At 34.1% G+C, this 20548-nt stretch overlaps 2 protein-coding genes across 2 annotated transcripts in view; one reads left to right on the top strand and one right to left on the bottom strand.

The window, feature by feature from the left end:
• Positions 1-1567, top strand: part of LOC111058185 (protein artichoke) — a 105383-nt gene extending 103816 nt beyond the window's left edge. Inside the window, exon 13 of the mRNA XM_039422797.1 lies at positions 1065-1567. Within this exon, the coding sequence (XP_039278731.1) occupies positions 1065-1567 (503 nt within the window). The remainder of the gene's footprint in view (positions 1-1064) is intronic.
• A 1840-nt stretch (positions 1568-3407) lies between these two features.
• LOC111055301 (26S proteasome non-ATPase regulatory subunit 7) overlaps positions 3408-20548 on the bottom strand; it is a 48273-nt gene continuing 31132 nt past the window's right edge. The window contains exon 5 of the mRNA XM_022342473.2: positions 3408-3952. Within this exon, the coding sequence (XP_022198165.1) occupies positions 3656-3952 (297 nt within the window). The 3' untranslated portion in view covers positions 3408-3655. The remainder of the gene's footprint in view (positions 3953-20548) is intronic.

The following is a 20548-nucleotide window of genomic DNA, read 5'->3' as shown; positions in this document are numbered from 1 at the left end:
ATGCACTTTCAATAGCTAATGAGACTATGTCATTTCTGATATTACAATTGTTGATAGATCTGTCACGAACGAATATACAGGACCCACCTCTATTTTTTAGTTGTCAAATTGCACGAGCTCCGTAATATTCTTGAGAAAAATGGCGGATAATTACTAAAAAACCATGTTTTTCACGATTTTCTCAAAAATGACGACCGATTTTTCTCAAATTCATACCCTGTATAGTTATTTATCAGCTCTATCAACTGGCATGAGTCTCCTTTCTGGGAATCTAATGGGGGGTCCACCCCATCCTTGAGAAATGGACTTTGTAACCTCCTTCTCGTGCATGAGGTAGGTAGGTAGAGCAGTTCATAAAAAGAACACATAGTCGAGATATTTTATTTGTAGAACAGCTGTTTTGACGACTTTTAAAAAAATCATCGAATTTCACAATATTTACACAAAGGAAAAAGTACTCTGAAAACAATCATATATACACATATATAGAAGTCTGATCGTAGTTTCAAATATGCTGCCGCCAATCGTCATTATGTTATCCCCCTAAATTATTCTCGTTTAAGAATGGGGGATTACAGTTCAATGAGCAAGGAAAGTTGTGTGAGAGTACCACACAAGATTTTTCATGTTGTTAGGCCCATTTTATGTAGGATCTCGGTTTAAACGAATGTGAATCAGCTGTTTGTTTAAACCCGGAATGAAACAAGTTATATTATGAAGGTGTGTACAGACTTATACACCACGAACACTCGCATTTTGCTTGTTATCAGCTGATTCAATGCTTCTTTTATAGGCTATCTGTATCTTACTGTTTCAGTACAAATACAGATATAATCAGCTGATGAAAAGCGAAATGCGCATGCTCCTGGCGCATAAGTCTGTGCCGCACCTTTACATATACAAACGATTCTTGTCTGTGGTTATATTAAATGCGACCATGCAAGCCTACAATGTAATCGTAGATTAGCGTTTAACTTGGATGGTGCATATGGCCCTAAGAATCGTAAAGTTTTATTAGTCTATGTAAAAATATATGAGGATGCTTAAAAAGAGTGTTGTTACAGTGCCAACGACCACTGAGTCAGCCACAACTTACCTTCCGCCAGCTGCCAGCAACAACAACGAAATCTCCAGCGACGTGAGGAGTTCCAACACAAAAGGCGGGCCGTCGTCGCTGACAGGCTTCCTGGCGCCGGGCGGTCAGCTGCCGCCTTACAAGCCCGGCGGCCGGTCGAGCATCACCAAGGTCACGGTCACGCCCCCCCTTGGCCCCGGCCCCGTGCCCATGGCCGAGGACCTCCAGGGCCCCCCGCCCCGCCTCGCCAAGAGTCCGCCCCATCACTACTTTCCTCTCTCGTCCGTCTCCTCCTCTTCTCAACAGCTGACACCGCACAACCTGTCCAACCAATGGTACTTCACCAATTACAACAAAACGAACTTAGAGCCGTTCATCGGCCCCGGAAAACAAATCAATGAGAACAGCAGCGGCACTGTCTCTTCAGTATCAACATTTTTGATCATTGTGACCTTGTTACATTTTGTTTCAACATTTTTCAATTACCAATAGAAAGTCTAAAAGAAAGTGTCGAACCACTTATTAAAATTACGAGGAACTACACCCCGCTCCATGTAACTTCTACCATTGATTCTCATCCACTAGTATCGCTAACCAAGGAGAGAATTACAAGTTATATGGAGCCGAGTGGTTTGGGTTGCTACACCATAACAATTTCAATAGTAGGTACATTGCATGGCAAAGGCACTAGCATCATAGTATGTAACCACTACAGTAACTATATAGTGGATAACTATAAAAGTGGTATTAAAATAAAAATAAGAATTACAATAAAAAATATATAGTGGTAACTATATAAACCATAATAATGGTTTATAAACCATAATTAATGGTTTATAAACCATCTATATGGTTTATACATCATATATAATGGTTTAAAACCACTATAATTTTTTGTAGTGGTACAGAAAATTTTAATTTTAAGCTAGTGGTTACTACATAACCACTAGCTTGTCAGAGCTAAGCTAGCTTTCAGCCATAAAATACACCGTAGTAAACTCTTAATACTAGTAGAAACAGTAACTAGTTGGCCTGCTATTTATTTTAATAAGTGGCTTTGACAATTTCAAATATTTTCTTTCAATGTGGAAAAATTCCACAAAATAACCTCTTCTACTACACATTGAAATTTTAGTAAAGTGAATAATGGTTGATGTCATACCGGTGCTACGAATGAGTTTTCCATTATTAGAGGATAGTATATGTTACGCAAGTTACAACCCTATCAAAGAATGTCTCAATATAAGTGACAAGTATAAACTACAACACTTCAGTTGGTTTAATTTCATTTAGTTGCATTTTCAGTAATAATACTTGGTAATTAATGCAAGTGCCACTGAGAGACACAAATATTGTATGTAGACTAACCATTACAAACGTCAACAAATGTTGCCTAGAAGAGGGTTATAAGTAGTTGATGATTACTTTTCTACAATACCAGTTAGAAAATGATATGAAAACAATTGATCGGTTTTAATTAATTTTGGTTATTTTTCTTGACTAAAAATTAATTTTATCAAGTGTTAACGGTAAATTATGCTCGACAGAACATAGAAAGATATTTAGTACTGAATCGGTGATATTCAAAGAATATGACAAATTGGAAGCAGAAGGCCGTTTTTACTCTTACCGATTGATGTCGATATTTATCGTCACGATACCCAGCGTGTCCTCCGATTGGCTGAAAATCAGGTGTTCGTGAGAATTAGCCAATGAGAAGACATTATAGGTGTCATAACGATGAATGTCAGACGAAAATTAATAATCGAAATCAGCTACATTCACATTTCTCTGTTACCAGTTTCCATTCTTAATTTAGTTATTGCAACCCAAAATATGAGACCAAAGACATGAATTAATAAAATTTGAAATCATTATATAGGAATGAAGAACCATTGGATGGGATTATGTACATTGATTCTGAGGAAATTGTCTGGTATTAGAAGAAGATGACTACTTGAAACAAGTGTTACTCCATGAATGAATTATTCTATTCAGTAGAAATTAATCTTGTTTCAACAGTATTGAAATTATTATTACAAAAATAGTTGATTGTTTATCAATATGAAAACTATCAACTTCTATCCAAGAAATTGACATCTGATTATTGTTTCAACACATAGACCTATCTATAATACAGATAACGTGCTTTAATCTGCTTTTTGTGTAATATTTAGAGGCAACAACGGTGTTAAGGAGATAATGAAAGAACAAATTTTGTACAAATATTTTTTATAATTGATTTTGTACATTTTTATTGTAAATAAATTATTTTTGAAAAAAAATCGTATTTTTGTTAATATTTTAGAAATTATTTACAGATTGAAAAAAAACAACAAATAATTACTTGTGTTAAATCACTGAAATGAGAAAAATAAGTCTAAAATGAGTAATTATCCACTCATAACCAAGAAACAATTGTTAGTATCGATGCATCGATTTATAATAGAATATTGACACTATTACATTTGTGATTCAGACTTGATGCTATCAAAAGCAAGAAGTGGGACGTTGAATTTTTAAATGCGAAATTCACAAACATAAATTTAACCTCAATTTAAATTAAATAAATAGTAGAATCTAAGCTTTTGTTGGTTTCACTTCCTTTTTCACTTCATCTTCTTTCAATTTCTCTTCTTTCTTTTGGTTGATTTCCTTCTTTTCGGCATCCCTATTGCTGAGTTTGTTGTTGATGAGATTGTGCAGAGCGATGATGGATCGGATTAAGGCTGCTAGATAGACAACCAGCATCTGGTCATTTGTTTTCACGTAGAGCGAGTCTACAAAATTGCCGTGGCCGATATCGGGTAGAAGGTTGAAGATGTCTTGCAGTTGGTAAACGATTTGATGGTTCATTGGCAACTTTCCTTCGACAACCTGCAAATTATTAAATATTATAAGGTAACTAGCTTTAATGAGATTACAACTTCACAAAAATTTCAAGTCATAGACTTTATTTTCGTGTTGATTTGAAGGAAACCGCCACAGTTCATTCAATGTTGGAATGAGAATGTTCTGTGACTTTCATTCTTTATTCTGCCCATACATAATCAAAAGCCATAACTAAAATGTATTTTTGAACTAGCGTAGAGAGTTATTGCTCACGATTAGAGCCTCGAATCGTCAGTTTGTGGGTTTGTTCGACGATTACTTTTGACTGCTTTTATCAATCAACTTCAAATTTCATCAGCTTTTAGAAGCGGTAGCGAAGCGACGTGTTTCTTAGAGCTAATGTTATTTTTTATTGCGGTTGATGCCCACATGAGATTTTTGGTTGTGCTTGGGTTATGGGAAGTGCGAGGGTGATTTATGAGATGGTCAAACATCCATGCTTATTCGATGGGATTCGAACCCGCGACCAGGTAGCACTAGCAGACTGAAGGGGGTGCAACGCCTTAGTCAACTCGGCTATCTGGCCGGCAATCAATTCCAATAGTAGGTCATTGAACTGCTGTATTCAGTAATATCTTGATTCCGAAATAGTGCACGATGGAGTGTGTGCGTGTGTGCTTGTGCTGCAGTTACTATGTGCGTTGCCCGGTTCTGAAAACTCTATTTGTGGAAGTGCTGAACAATCATTCTATTGTTTTCGTCACTAATTAGCTATGTCAGATGTTAATAAATTTGAAATTCACATCCCGATAACTAAAGAAAATGGATTGTTAAAACTTTTGTAGTGAAGATTGACCAACTTAAAACGAACCATGAAATGTTTCTATTAGATGCGTGGAAAGATGTAGATAGAAAATTCGAACAATCTGAAAAATCAATTGGAACAATAATTATAGGCTAGATTACTGGTCTTAGGAACTGAATCAAAGAGTAAAGAGAAAAATGATGAAATAATAATAGTTCTTATATTATTTTTATACTTAAATTATTTGATTTGTAAGTACTTTCAATATCAGCATGGAACTATAAAACTAAATTCAACCTATTTGTGCTTAAAACAGACCGTTGCGGAGCACAGGTTACCTGCTACTGATAAATAACAACAATTTTTCCCATCAAATTATAACAGCCGACACTGTTTTACACAGACAGTGTTATTAACAGTTATTACACAGACTGTCTTTACTAAAGGACAGACGTCATTGTACCGACCTTCGACCTATAGGACCATCCTATACATGGTCATTGCGCCAACCACCTTCGACCTATAGGACCATCCTATACATGGTCATTGCGCCGACCTTCGACCTATAGGACCATCCTATACATGGTCATTGCGCCGACCTTCGACCTATAGGACCATCCTATACATGGTCATTGCGCCAACCTTCGACCTATAGGACCATCCTATACATGGTCAAATGTGCAGACAGTTGATTTCAGCTGTCTGTCTTGAATTATGATTCTGACTTACAGTATTTACCCATACGGAGTAAACTACTTCTAATGATTCATACATAATTTATTACAAGTTGCGAATTTCAAAATCAGTACAATAGTTCATGTCCGAGTTCTACAACCCGGGGAGCTTACTAGCTTACTGTAAGTAGTTTTCGATAGATTGACTACTGGAGAGATGAGAGATGTGAACATCAAAAGCCATGACTAACCTTGAACATTTCAATGTTCCAGATTACATGGAACCTTTAATTCAAGATAGAAATCCCTTAACAGCTCAGAAGCATCATTTGAAACGAATTGCACAAATTTATAAGTTGTAACCAATATTATATTAAAAATCTTAATATCGGGCCTATTGGTTCGGAGAAAATATCATTTTCCAGGAATAAATCAAAATAAAGAGAAGAAAGCAGTATTGAATTGGTGCAGCTAGATTTGAATCTGACTGTTGTCGATAGGATAATCTGTTTCTACAATTCCTCGATACAGACAGCTTAAAGGAGATAAATGTGTCTAGCAGAGATTTTAAGCAAAATTTAATCGCAATCAAGAAAACTATGAAAACTATTCCTTAGTGGAATTGATAGGACGGCGCAGTCGCCATTTATCAGTTTTCACCGCCTTCTACACTAAATAGCTGTGATTGAAGTCATCCCCCAGTATATCTTTTTATTACGTTTACGTAATAAAAAGATTAAAGATGAAAGATTAAAGTCATCCCCCAGTATATCTTTTTATTACGTTTACGTAATAAAAAGATTAAAGATTACGTCCTAAAGACTCCAGTCATGGAGTATAAGACAAGTCATGTTATTACATAATAATTCTAACACTAAGTAGTTCAACCTAGTTTAGGTTTGAAAGGAATTCTTGTACACTATAAAAAGCTCTATCAACTAAATATTTTTTAATTTGTTTTTTGAAAATCTTCAAATCATCATTACTTTTCAAGATTTGAGGTAGCTTGTTATAAAATTTCCTACCAATATAATCTGGTTTTTGTTCAAATAACCTACTATTGTGACCCATTATATGATAATCTGCTCTGTTTCGCGTATTATACTCATGAACATCTGAATTCTGGATCACACCACTCGTTTTCACATGCATCACAACTTCATATACATACAAAGATGGCACAGTTAATAGACCAAGCTTTTTAAATAAAGGCCTACAAGAGTCTAACCTATTCACTTTCTCTATACATCTGAGTGCCTTCTTTTGAATCTTAAACACCCTGTCCATATTTTGTTGAGATGAATTACCCCATACTAAAATAGCATACCTAATATGAGAAGTCCATGGTAAGCAGTTAACAGCAGTTTTTTATCATTCAGCCTAGCAAGCTGCCGCAGGACAAATACCCCAGATGATATCTTATTACATATCCTCTCAATGTAAGGATGCCATGTTAATTTCCTGTCCAATAAAATTCCCAAGAATGCTACTTTCTCTTCTTGGTCTAATTCATTTTCCTCTACAAACACATTTATTTCTCTATCCTCTACTGAATTATATTTACTTTTGAATTGTAGGAATTGACATTTCTTACTATTTATTGTTAATTGCCTTTGCTTCAAGAATTGGACAATTGACTGTACTCCAGTAAAAGCATTTATTTCTAGACTATCTAATGAATAATTGTTAAAGATAAGCGATGTGTCATCAGCAAACAACAGAGCTCTGTGATCTTTTAACTCTTTTGGTTCACATACAACAGAAACAGTAAGGGACCCAGAATTGAGCCTTGAGGTACTCCAGCCTGGACCTCCAGTTTTTGAGATTTAATTTTTACTATTTCATTCCCATCCACCTTGGTAAGCTCAACACACTGGTTTCTACCTATGAGATATGATTCAAACCATTTTAGTTCTATACCATTCACACCTACAGTTTTTAGTATTTCCAATAATATTCTATGGTTCACACAATCAAAAGCTTTGGATAAATCAAGAAATATTGCGGCTGCCTTCTCACCTGAATCTATTATATCTATTAGTCTTTCAACAAGGGATACTATTGCAGTCTTAGTAGATTTCCCTTTCTGGAACCCATGCTGTTCATCACATATGAAATTAATTTCTTCCAGGTGCATCAATAGCCTATTTAAAACTACTCTTTCAAAAATTTTACTTATTACATTTAGAATACTAATGGGTCTATAATTTTCAACTCTTTCAGAATCACCGCTCTTGAAAATTGGCAAAATTTTTCCTTGTTTCAGATCATCAGGGAAAATACCCTGCTCTAGTGAAGTATTAAGGAGATGCAATAAAGGGTCCAGTAATTCATTTTCACATTCTTTTAAAATTTTGCTTGAGACCCCATCCAATCCTACTGTTTTTTTGTTATTCAAATTTTTTATTATTCTTGACAACTCATCTCTTGATAATGGATGAAATTTAAATACCTTTTCAATTGGCTCAGCATTTAATGTAGTTGTATTATAAGTATTAGTGTCCAGTGACTTTTGGAGATTATATGCAACCTGTTGATAATATTTATTGAAAAAGTTACAAATGTCTATACTATCATCCATATAATTTCCATGTTCATCGATTATCCTAGGGACATTAGTAACTGTATCTTTTTGAGCTGCTCTCCTATTTCTATTAATTACCTCCCAAACAGCAGAGTTAAAATTGGTACTAGTTGTTAATATTTCAGCTGTTTTCTTACACTTAGCTTTCCTCACTTCTTTTGCATAGTTTTTCTTTAGACATTTGTATTTGACTTCACTCGGAACATCCCTCACTAATTTAAATTCCTCATAAGCTTCCCTAACAATATTTCTTTGAGTAAGAATATCTTCAGTTATCCATTCATCTACTTTGTTTAATTTACTTTTTACTTTGACTTTTTTTATTGGACAGCATACACTAATGTGAAATCTTAGAGTATCAATGAATTGCTTATATTTGTAATTTAGGTTACAACTGTTATAAACACTACTTCAATTTTCTTGAAGCAGTTCCTGCTTCAAACAATTTATATTTCCTAGCTCATATTGCTGAATTTCTTTCACAAAAGTTTTTTTTCTGCTTGGATTCTGGCCCTGCAACTTAACATCTAAAATTTGATAGTTATGATCTGATAGATCTGAGCTACCTAACCTGACATTACAACCTTCTATATTTGTGAGGATATTATCAATAATTGTCTGTGAAGTTCGAGTTACTCTTGTATATTCGTGGACCTTAATTTCTAAATTATTCATATTAATAATATCTCTAATATCCTCTGTCATTTTATCCTGCCTGGCAAAATCGGTATTGAAATCTCCTACTACTATAACATTTGTGAAACGAGCGGTTGTAATTTCCAAAAGTGTATGGAGCAGCTCACAAAATTTTTGCCAGTCTCCATTTGGTGACCTATAGATACCTAACACTGCTACCTCAAATCGATCATCAATTTTTAACCTTAGTCCCGTCACCTCTAAATCCATCTCAACAGAAAATCTCTTAACAAAATCCAGTTCATAAGTTTGGGTATGTTTAGCATTGCTAGTGAATATACATACACCACCACTTCTATGAGCTATTCTACAAAATTCTGATCTCAGTGAAAAGCCTGGAATCCTAACTTGATTTATTTCCTTTATTTTTAAGCCATGCTCTGTGAAAATAACAATGTCAGGATCCTCCTGTTTAAGAAATACTCCTAATCTGTCAATTTTGTTGCGAAGATACTGAATATTTTGATGATAAATACTAAAAACCTTACCATCTTGTGCTACTCTATCTCTAGCATTTGTAGCTATTTCCCTTTCCCTGTTTTCCCTGTCTAGCCAGGGGGCTCCGCCCCCTGGACCCCCGACTGGATCGTCCATGAATGAGATCAGCATCTCGCTTCGCTCGCCTGCATTTTTCATTTGAGCATTTTTATCATATGTTAGGACAATCCAGTCGGGGGTCCAGACTAAACGTCTGGCTAAACGGATATGGCGAGCGAAGCGAGCCTGACGGCTAGTAATATAATATTCCCAGGATTGAAGTAGCAGTGCCCAATAAATTTTTCCGCGATAAATGCATTTAAATCTTCAACTTGGTACCAACCTAACAAAGTCAACTCAACTTAATGCCAACCTGACAAAATTATTAATTTAGTTGCCAGTTAACAACTGTTTCGAAGAGGTACTCTATCTAGATTATAGTTCTATAGTAACATATGATATGGAAATTTCAATTATAATTGAGAGATTGGGAGAAGAAGAATATACATGCTAAAAGACGAACTTTAAACCCTTAAAAACAACCCTTAGAGTTAAAATATTGCCAAAAGATTTCTTAGTGCGCCTCTAAAGGGCCAACTGAACATACCTACCAAATTTTAACGTTTTTGGTCCAGTAGATTTTTAGTTCTGCGAACTAATGCTAATGTATCATTTATTAATGATTAAATAAGCCTCGATTTAAACAAAGAGAGAGAGAGAGAGAGAGAAAGAGAGAGAGAGAGAGAGAGAGAGATATTGATTGATTAATTGCCTTTATTAGAGCGGAGTTAGGACTCATGTTCCTCTCTGCCACTCAACCCCTAAAGCCCGTTTAGTGCGTAAAGTGTGTGCCTAAGCATTGGTGTATTAATTTGTGTATGTGTGTGAGTGTGTGTGAGAGAGAGAAAGAATGAGATAGAGGGAGTGAGAGAGAGGGTGTGAATGGGAGAGAGAGAGAGAGAATGAGTGAAAGAGAGAAGAGTAAAAGAGCGCTAAAGAATAAATCAGTCAACGTCCTAAATAGGGGCGATGTCAGTATACACCACCGTCAAAGTCAGACACATCCATCCTAGCACTGAAAATCAGTCTTGTTTTGGCGGTGGCTGCTTTTGTCGTTCTTGTGCTGAAAAATAAGTGTCTTGTTTTGGCGGGGCGAGTCCGTGACTCTGGTTGTCGCTATCACCTCTTGTCGTCTTTGCTGGAAGAATCGCTACGAAGTAAACTGGTTTGAATTTTGGCACAGACTGTACTTTCTTGGAAATATTCTATTCATAACTTAGTGTGACTATTCATTGGACAATACTCCTGCGTGACATTGTCTCTTATCTCAACCTTATTTAGTTCTATTGCTTCCTCTCTCGCTCTCTCACCCTCTCTTCCTCTATCTAACCATCTCTCTATCACTCCTGCGCCACTTTCTCTCTCTCTCTCTCTCACACACACACACACACTCTCTCTCATCCTCTCTGTCTCTCCCGGTCGGGTGTTAATGAGAAGGATATTTTATATCGTTTTAAAAGAATCGACAATTATTTGTTGAAACACCGCCGATTTATGAAGTTACATCACATTATTATATTATCGTTATTCTAATTGCATTCTATATTTATTCTCATTGATTAATTATTTATACTTTGTGGAATTCGTTGAATAACTAGCATTATCGTCATTCAATGTAAATTGGTGTATAAGCCAGTAAATATTATAACATACATAAATAAAGAAATCTAATCTAATCTAATCTATCTCTTACCCGGTTGTGTGCTATTGGGGGAGACATGGGGAGCAATACTACTTTATGTCCTTTTCACAGAATTGACAATTCAAATGGCATTCAATCTAGGGATGGGTATCGAAAGACAAAACATCGATGTTTTGAACATCAATGTTTTTTCACCTTAACATCGATAAGTGAAAAACATCAAACAGTAAACATCGATGTTTTAAACATCGACGCATCGCCGTACATTTACGGATGATACTACGAAGAGTATTTCAGAAGTAGTGTCGAACATTCTAGGGTATTGTTCCTGGATGATAGGAGACTACAAATGTCGTATTTGAAGTGTCCAAAACTCAGCGGTTATCCTTATAGCTACCATTTTCTTTTTCTCACTTAGGAATTTTTATCTCAAAATTAAATAATTTTGAATAAATAAATACTCAAAAGCATCAGAAACGATGAATGAATAGATTTTTATTAGTATTAATACAATGGAAATAATACACTGTACAGTATATATGATACTTTACACTTATTCTTGATAAAAATGATAAAACGGGGCGAAATCAATTTGATTGAACCCACAACACTTCTGTTAATAAGCTTACAGAGTATTAGTTTATTATTTTGTATAGATATAACTCAATTATTTTGGAAGTTGATTGATTCATTGGTATATTTTTTCATAATCTCGAAATACTTAATAGTACAAAAAAACTTCTAAAGTGACTACAATTTTATTTGGAGCTATTGTTCCAATATTTTAACAGTTACTAACTGGAATTACAGCAATTTTGGACTTGTGGTATTCAAGTAATAGTCTTTCGAATAATTGAAGTCAGGTTGTGACTAGAAAGATACATCAACTCTATTATAGGTAGTTTACAAGATTTGTCATCATCATAGTTAAGTAAGAAACCTCTCGGGATATCCTTGAAGATTCTGTCTGGAATTTCATCCTAAGCTAATTTTAGCAATCATTGTTACTCATATCGTATTCATTCAATACCTGATAGTTTTATTTAGGTAATGGAAATGATTAAAGTTTTTTAAATGGATATCTACACTCCTTACAATACGAATACCTCTATTCCAGAGCTAGATTCATTGGTGTTAAACGTATGTTGAGGAGAGCACTTGTAATAAGAAAAAACTGTTTCTTCCTAAGAAACGAAGAATCCGACCTCTTATTTAATTCTAAATAAGTATCTAACCTTGACAAGAGCTACAGAAGTTATGTAAATCTTCAAGAGTATCCAACAGTCTCACATAAAAATACAGAGAGCCTAAATGAAAAATTCATTTTAGTTGGGAAAAACATCGGGTGACCGATGTCTAGGTAAAACCATCGATAAGTGAAAAACATCGAACAGTAAACATCAAAACATCGATGTTTGATGTTGAAACATCGATGTATCGATACCCATCCCTAATTCAATCTTCATTCTCATTATTAAATTTTTCATACAAGGAAAATCATCGTTTATAAAATAATGTCATTTAATAAGCAATACTGTCATTTGATGTAAATCAGTGTATAAGATACAGTTTATAGTTCACAATATTATTATTGTAGGCTATTATTATATAAATCAATATCCTGTTATAAATCAATAACTTTTATTAATTTCACACAGTGTGAAATTACATTCAAATTGCATTCTACATTCATTGTGATTAGTAATATTTTTAATACTTTTTCATACAATGATTCACAATGCTTCAGACATATTATCTTCTACCTATCTTGAATTTGTCTTTTCCATGCCTACATTCCTAGATTTTTGTGTCAATTAATTATACTCATTACTATCAACTCTTGCTTGTAATATTGTGAATTCCCCCATTCCACTGAGTAGGATTGTATAATATAGTTGATGTAGCATCGTACTGGAGGGTTGATAGTTGAATGTGAGTGAGGGCCGGTTGTGCAAAAAACTAAAGCAGCAATTCAATTAAATCCTCTCTTCTTCACTTTCTCACTATAGGTCTATATCCCTCAGAAACACACTCTTGTAAAATATACAATCCCTTACACTGAAATAATTTGACTCCTTCAATTCATGTGCTCCCAACTTGATAATACCGCCCATTGTTTTCGCAATAATATTTATTGAACGAGCGTTAGCAAGTTCTTACTTTTCACTAAAGTTAAAAGTTGTTGCCAGTCTGTGGGTTTGTTTGTTTGAATGTACTACAATAACTTTAGAAAAAGTTGATCGATCAGCTTCAAATTTTGAACACGCACTCTTCAACCTTTTTACAGGTCAAGTTTGTTGAACAACAAAATATTTTACTCACTTCTTCGTCCTTTCTCAGGATATAGAAATAACATTGAAAGTACATGAGATAAAATAACTTGCTCCTGTGTGTCTGCCTGACTATTAATCCTTCAGTAGCATTCGCGTAATATTAATGATAAAAATTGTGATGGCAGTTGCTATGTCGTTGGTATTATTAATTTAACGAATTTGAATTTTGATTCTGAATCATTTACTCATACGGAGAAACATATGAAGTTATATGGATTCACATAGGCCTACTGCTTAATATTAGTAGGAAAAGAGCTTAATGTTCATTTCCAAAGATAATTCGACAGTGGGCTCCACTGGGAATCCTATTCAAAATAAAAAAAAATTCTGTAGGTAGCTTCAAAATTTTGGTCTGCCATATTGGTTCCGCCACATTGAATCTAACATTTTTCATGGGAATGTTTTAATACAAGATTCAAAAATAGAATTTCAAGAGATAATGAATGGTGGAAATCGCCCATCAATTCATAACCATATGAACACTATATTCACATTCTAGTGTTGAAGTTTTTGGATATCTGTGATACAGAAATATTGCTTGCCTAGAACAGGATAGATTATTCATCACATATTCTTATCATTATCGTTCCCTAGCAACCTGTGTGATGCGTTTATAAACGTTGCTAAGAGAGATTTCTGTGATAGATATATAACCGAATAATACTATATAAATACTATATATAATAATTGTACTATCCTATACTATTGAACGAGCAATTTCTGTTTATATGTTTAGATGTTTTTATGTTTATATATGTACATCTGTATGTGACCGGATCTCGAAAACGGCTCCAACGATTCTCACGAAATTTGGAACAAAGTAGGTTTATGATTCGATTGCACTAGGTCTCAACCCTTGGAAAAACAGCTGGAAATTTTGTCGTCTGTCGATACCGTAATGGAAATGAGTGAACGAGTGCATGTGTGGGATCATTCAGCTGATCTCACGAAAAGAAAAATTCAACAAGAAGAACTTATTCTCGTTCATTTCTCTTTTTTTTAGAAAACATGTTTAGGCTACTTCAGAAAGTCCAAAATAGTAACTAGATTCTGTTAGTGTAGAATAGTACATAGTATAATATTAACAAATAATGTAGCAACCATAGTATATCATTCTAAAATCGAATTCATAGTACCGTATATCTATTTGTAATTGATAATGTGTTTGTTTTTTGGAGTGTGAATGAATTGTTATTTTGATGAGTGATAGTAGCTTAACCTAGATTTTGATTTGGACTGTAGTATAAATTTGAAAAGGGACAGTTTTGGGCATGAGCCTGTTGTGCCTCCTCATATAGTTGTAAAAATAATTGTACGACTGAGAAAATGAATATAAACTATAAATTCAATCCTTCGTTACAAATTTTCTATGCTTTCACACTCCAGAGCAAAGCTCGGTCCCCCGATTTTATTCGACTAAACGAGTGATCCAAATGAAGGGATTCAAAATATTAAAAAACAAATGAAAAATGGGAATGCGTAAAATATTATAATTGAAACTCCAAAAACTATCATTTAATTAAGAGACATTTATGGCATTAATAATTTTCTGAGAAACATTAATAATTGGCAATAATAATTAAGTAATATAGCACTAATAGTTTTAATTTTAGATGACTCTCTCCTGGATTATTGAAATCTGTGTTGGAGATTCACCAGTGATTGTTGCATCATCTGAGAAAACCCCGTGAAAGTGAGCTCTGTTCGAAATTAACAGAATGCTCAAGTATAGAGATTTAAAAGAAAACAACCATTTTATTTAATGTTCATTGAAATCGACCATATCAGTATTTACTCATGAATTACCGGTAGCGTATTGTTAATGTATTAAGATTTGAGAAGATAATATGAGCATCTTATTGGTTTTTCTCTCAATGATTGTAATGGACGGCTTAATTACTTTTAGATAATTATAAAAAAATCACAGATTACTGACCGAACGTAGTGAGGTCTATGTTTCAACTCGGATTTTCTTTTGTCTGTCTGTATGTAACGCAATTACGGCCAAACGAGTTGATAGAATTTGATGAGATTTGGCAGGAGTATTCCTTTTTCAACTGCGCGTCGATGCATACACAAGGTTCTTTGAAATTTTGCATTCTAAGGATAATAAGAAAATGAATTCGTCCATACTCTGAATTATTCATAATCAATCAGCTGACAAGTGAATTACACAGATGTCTGGAAAATCCGTGTCAATTTCTATAAGGTCTACAGTTTCAATTCGATTGCACTAGGTCTTATCCCTGGTAAAACTCGCTGAAGGACATGGAAAGGATAACAATTATGCATACATGGAAAAACATAATTTCGTCGTCTGTCGAAATAGAAGATGCGTGTGTGGGAGAGAGACAGAATTATTTCCAGCTGTGTAAGCAATCAGCAAGAAATTTAATATTATCTAGAAATTTTAATCGACTCGATCAAAATAATCTGATTTGTTGACATGACATGATAATCATTCTAAACTAGAGAATATCATAATTTTCAAAGATATTCATTATTTGACAATTTCAAGTGATGAGTGAGTGGTATTTTGTTATTAAATTTGGTTTGTGAATAATCTAAATTAGAACTTTTTTGTTTTTAAATTTTTGGAGTGAAAATTGAACCTGAATTCAAGTGTATGAAACATAGACTACTTTCTGGACTATTTATAGTGTATAAATCAGAATTCGGGGAAGAAACAGTTTTGGGCTGAGCCTGTTAGTCCTTCCCCAATCATTTTAAAGAATTGTGTTCTGTTTATCAATAGTTTATAAATAAATAATGAGCGAAGCACGGAGCCCCGATATTATGCGTGCCCATCATTATCAATATTGTCACTTTAAAAAAAAATTCAATATAGTTGATTAAAAATAATCAAATGAACTAAATAATGCTGAAGAAATTATAATAATATTATTTTTATTGTAAAACATTAATTCTCATCAGATGGAAAGATTATCACAGAACTGGATGAATTATATCAATATATGGAATACAAATTCAAATATATTATGTGAACTGAGTTTGTTAACTTTTTAAACAGGTGACATCAGATACTTGTGGATGAGAAATCTGCGTGAGTTTTATTGTTCACAGAACTACTACTTACATCCCAGTACAATTATCTTGTTTCGCAATCCAATATCGGGGCACCAAGCTTCGCTGGTTATTTATTTATTGATAAACAGAACAAAATGATTGGGGAAGGACTAACAGGCACAGCCCAAAACTGTTTCTTCCCTGAATTTTGATTTTGAGGTCGTGTTTATATTTTACAGCTGGCTATATGTCAGTTTATGAATTTCGAGGATGAGATATTTTGATTTTCCACAGATGCACTCGCTCACTCACTTTATTATCCACAGACGACGAAAGTCTCAGCTATTTTTCCAAGGATGAATTATCATTTTAATGTCCTTCCTTCAGCGAGTTTTGCCAGGGATGAGACCTAGTGCAATCGAATTTTTATATCATGAGCCTACTATGTTCAAAATTTTTTGCCGTTTTTGTGATCCGTTGGATTTAAATAACCAGATATAAAAATAACCAGATAAACATAAAAATATATAGAAATTGCTCGCTTAATAAAATAGGATTTCTGAGTAGAGCTCATAAGTATCGTAATCTTGCCATACAATAATTGAAGTTGATTTCATTCAACTTTACTATACTTTTCAAAGTTTTTGTATTCTACTCATTTCCATTGACAACATGCTCACATATCCAATCTTCCAGGAACTCTATCTTATAAAAACATGCCTCCATATCCCTATATTCCAAGAAAAGGGTATTTCTATGTTGAGGAAGCACATACTAAAATTAGCTTATAACAATCAGGTAGTTTTTAGGGAATATGAAATGATAGACCAATTGTCTCAAAGGTCTATTGCTGGTTTTCAAATAAAAGGAAATTCAAAATGAAAAACAATACCAACAAATTTTATTATCTTCAAAATACTCAATGTTCGAGTATATTCACCCTCCAGTAGACTATATTCAACACAGTAGAACCTCTATAATTTGTAGCTTACGGGACCAAGCGTTTAATACAAATTTTGGAGGGTGACGAATATATATCAAGCTCTGCAATATCAATATATTAAATATCAAGTTCTGCAATATCGAGGCTGATAGAACCAAATTCGAAAAATTGTATCATTGATACTGATCCCATCATTACCCATAATTAATTCATAATATAGCCTCTATGAATGGATATTAGAAAATATTGTTAAATATTAATTTTACATACCGTACTTGTTAAAGATTTCAGAGATCAAAACAACTGTTAATGAGCGAGTTCTTTAACCCAGGGTGTCTCTAGTTATATTATTATATGTGAATGCATAGAGCTTTCAATGAACTCATTACTGGAGTTATCAGTTACAATTGCATATTAGTGTATTTATCTTTATGGGAATACTATAATTACTGTGTTTTTGATGGCAAAAATACGAATTATAGAGTTATCGAGAAGTTTCAGTGTACTCACTAATTTTGACAATTGAACTATAAAGTTAATTTATTTTGGTTTTGTGTCAAGAAATTTACTAATAGCTCTATTATTTATGCTCCAAATGAATGCAGAAAAGAGAGACAACTGCACAAAATAGGAATACAGTTACAAGGTAAGTCATTGCCCGATATTCGATATTACTATGAAGAGAGATAGAGAAGAGTGATAGGTTTCAGAAATAAAATGTCAATGGTCTTGTTAAGAATAGCCTACACATGGGGATTCATCAAGCAATGGCCATTGTTTGAACAAAACAAGACAGCTCTGCGTAGTACAGTCCGTCCAAGAAGTGTAACCTAACTGTCTTGTTTTGGAAGTGTCAGAGATTCGATGTGTCTGACTTTGTCGTTTCTGTACGAATGTAAAAGTGTCCGGTTTTGGCGCCTAACGCACAACACGCCAATTCGAGACTCTTTCAAAACAGTCTTTCCCTGTCGCTGGCGTACGGTGTCAATGGATGAGATAGTCGTTGTTCACTCCTGTCATGTTTTGGGTGTGTCGGAGGACTAAGGTGGCGCGTCCCCCTAAATAACAATACGAAAATTACATTGACCCATGTCAGATGGACTACACATCTATAGAATTAATCACTCGCCGGAAGCCCTTGAATAATTCCGTTTTGTAGTTTCTGCAATCCCTCCCTGTTTGGAACAATATTCACAATTCAGGTAGCTTATAGCTTATATGGTCGTCCTTTGTACTGTATCTTTGAAGCTCATTTATGAAGTCTACCAGATCTAGTCTGTGGTATGTTGGTGCAAGAAGTATTAAATATATTGGAAACAATGATCACTGAGACGTTTCCAACCTAAAGTGGTGCCTTTCTCATAAAACCTACGAGGTCTTATAATACAGAGATATTTGATTTCACTGCCTAGGAGCAGTCGTGAATCTTATTATAAGATGATTCTAATTATTTTCATGAATGAATTTTATTGTAAGACTTTTGAATTCTATGGAACAGGCCCTTGATAACACTTGAGCACAGAGCACACTGGAGACGCGCCGCGCCGTGCAGCCGTGGAATTATTCCGGTTGAATACTTAGCATGTAAATAAGTTAGAATAAGCACACTGGAGGCGCGCCGCGCAGCCGTGGAATTATTCCGCTGCCGGAACTTTTGGGAGAATACGGAGCGGAATTTTTCCAGCCGACCTATTTGCCTATCAACAAAACCTAATTCGCGTAAAAATGGAGATAGATATATTGTGATTTAAGATTCGGATTCAGCGCCCTCGAATTAATGAAATGCCTCGCGAGTACTTGAAAATAAGCAAGTTTTTTCTCGATTGTACATAACGCCATTTAACCCTTTTTTCATTCTTGATTCTCATGATACTCTCAGAATTTGATATTGATATTATGATGTAAGAGAATGGGTTAATAACGAACCGTAGGGGTCGACACTGACATAGAGCAATTCTAAAAAAGCTTCCACGATTTCTTTGATACCATTATAAAACACCTTACATTATCAAAATCCGTTTGTCATAAAGCTAGCAAAAGACATTCCCGACTCAAACCCTGGATAACATCAAATTCAGTTAGAGCTATAAGGACAAGAAACAAGATGTCTGGAAAGCTTAGAAGGCAACCGTTCAATGAAGCTCTTTCTAACAAATTCAAGAATTATAATACTATTTTAAAGAGAGTTTTGCGCGTGGTAAGATACTCATAAAAACAATTTTATTGACTGCAAACACAGGATTGAGAAAGCTTGGGAAACAATAAATGAAGCAACGGACTCTAACAAACATAAGAAAATGATATCTTCTGATATACAGGGTATAGATAAACAAATAATAAAATCAGACAAAAAGAGAGGGATGGCTGATGAATTCAATATTTGACTACAATTGGTATAGAGATTACAAATAGGAATCTGAATAACTTGAATCAAGATAAAAAGAGTATATTCACGAAATTGTAGCTCCTTCTTTTCACACCAGTAGGCTATCGAAGAGGAAGTAATTAGGACTGTTCTGAGTCTGAATTGTATATTTTATAAAATAATTTCTTTTTGTTAATTAGTACAAGACGAACCATTCCTCGATGCAGGCCTAGCCTAATGAGGAGTGTAATTAATATTTTTATTTTTGTTTGTTTCAATAAAATTGTTTTTTTCACATCGTGTGATAACTGATTCTTCTTAGACCTCCAAGGCAGTTCAAAAGTAATATGTATAAAAAATATTGAGGACAAAGACTTTGCAAAAGTTCGAAAATCATTGCAAATATTTTTAAATACTGGCCAAATTAGAAGGATGACCATCAACTGATTCGTTCGTTTATTACAGTAGTGTATATTACAAAACAAAATACATCGAGTACAATTGAACTTATTTAAAATATGTGTTCCCTATCGGAAAACCAGAATGGGAACACTACATTGAATAATAATAAATCATATACCGTTGTTGAAAATGTACATGCATGCATGCACTAATTCACATACTCATACACGCGTCCATTCATACTCTTTCACACACAAAACCTACGTTTCTACTAATCATTAAATTTTCTATAGTTTTGATTAAGTTAATATTCTAATGCTGTTGAGTCTCCTACTAAAATTTTTAAAGAAAATGCCAGTAAAGATGTTTTCAGAATCATTGATAACTATATTTATAAAAAAATTGAAAAGTGGCAAGATACAACTGAAAGAAATGAAGTAAAATAAATAGATCTGACAATAGGATTATCGGATTAAATTATAAAATTTTTAAACATTATGTACAATTGACAATGAGAAGGTCAATGAGTGTGTCTGATTCATTAGTATGATGAGTTGGATCGAAAGGTAAAATAGTCATGTTTAGGCATTGGAAAATTGTAGTCAGTTGAAAGTAGTCAAAGTTACAATTTGT

This window comes from Nilaparvata lugens, chromosome 3 (genome assembly GCF_014356525.2).
Source record: "Nilaparvata lugens isolate BPH chromosome 3, ASM1435652v1, whole genome shotgun sequence".
Taxonomy (NCBI): domain Eukaryota; kingdom Metazoa; phylum Arthropoda; class Insecta; order Hemiptera; family Delphacidae; genus Nilaparvata; species Nilaparvata lugens.
Note: the sequence above shows the minus strand (reverse complement) of the source record. Positions and strands in the feature narration are given on the sequence as shown.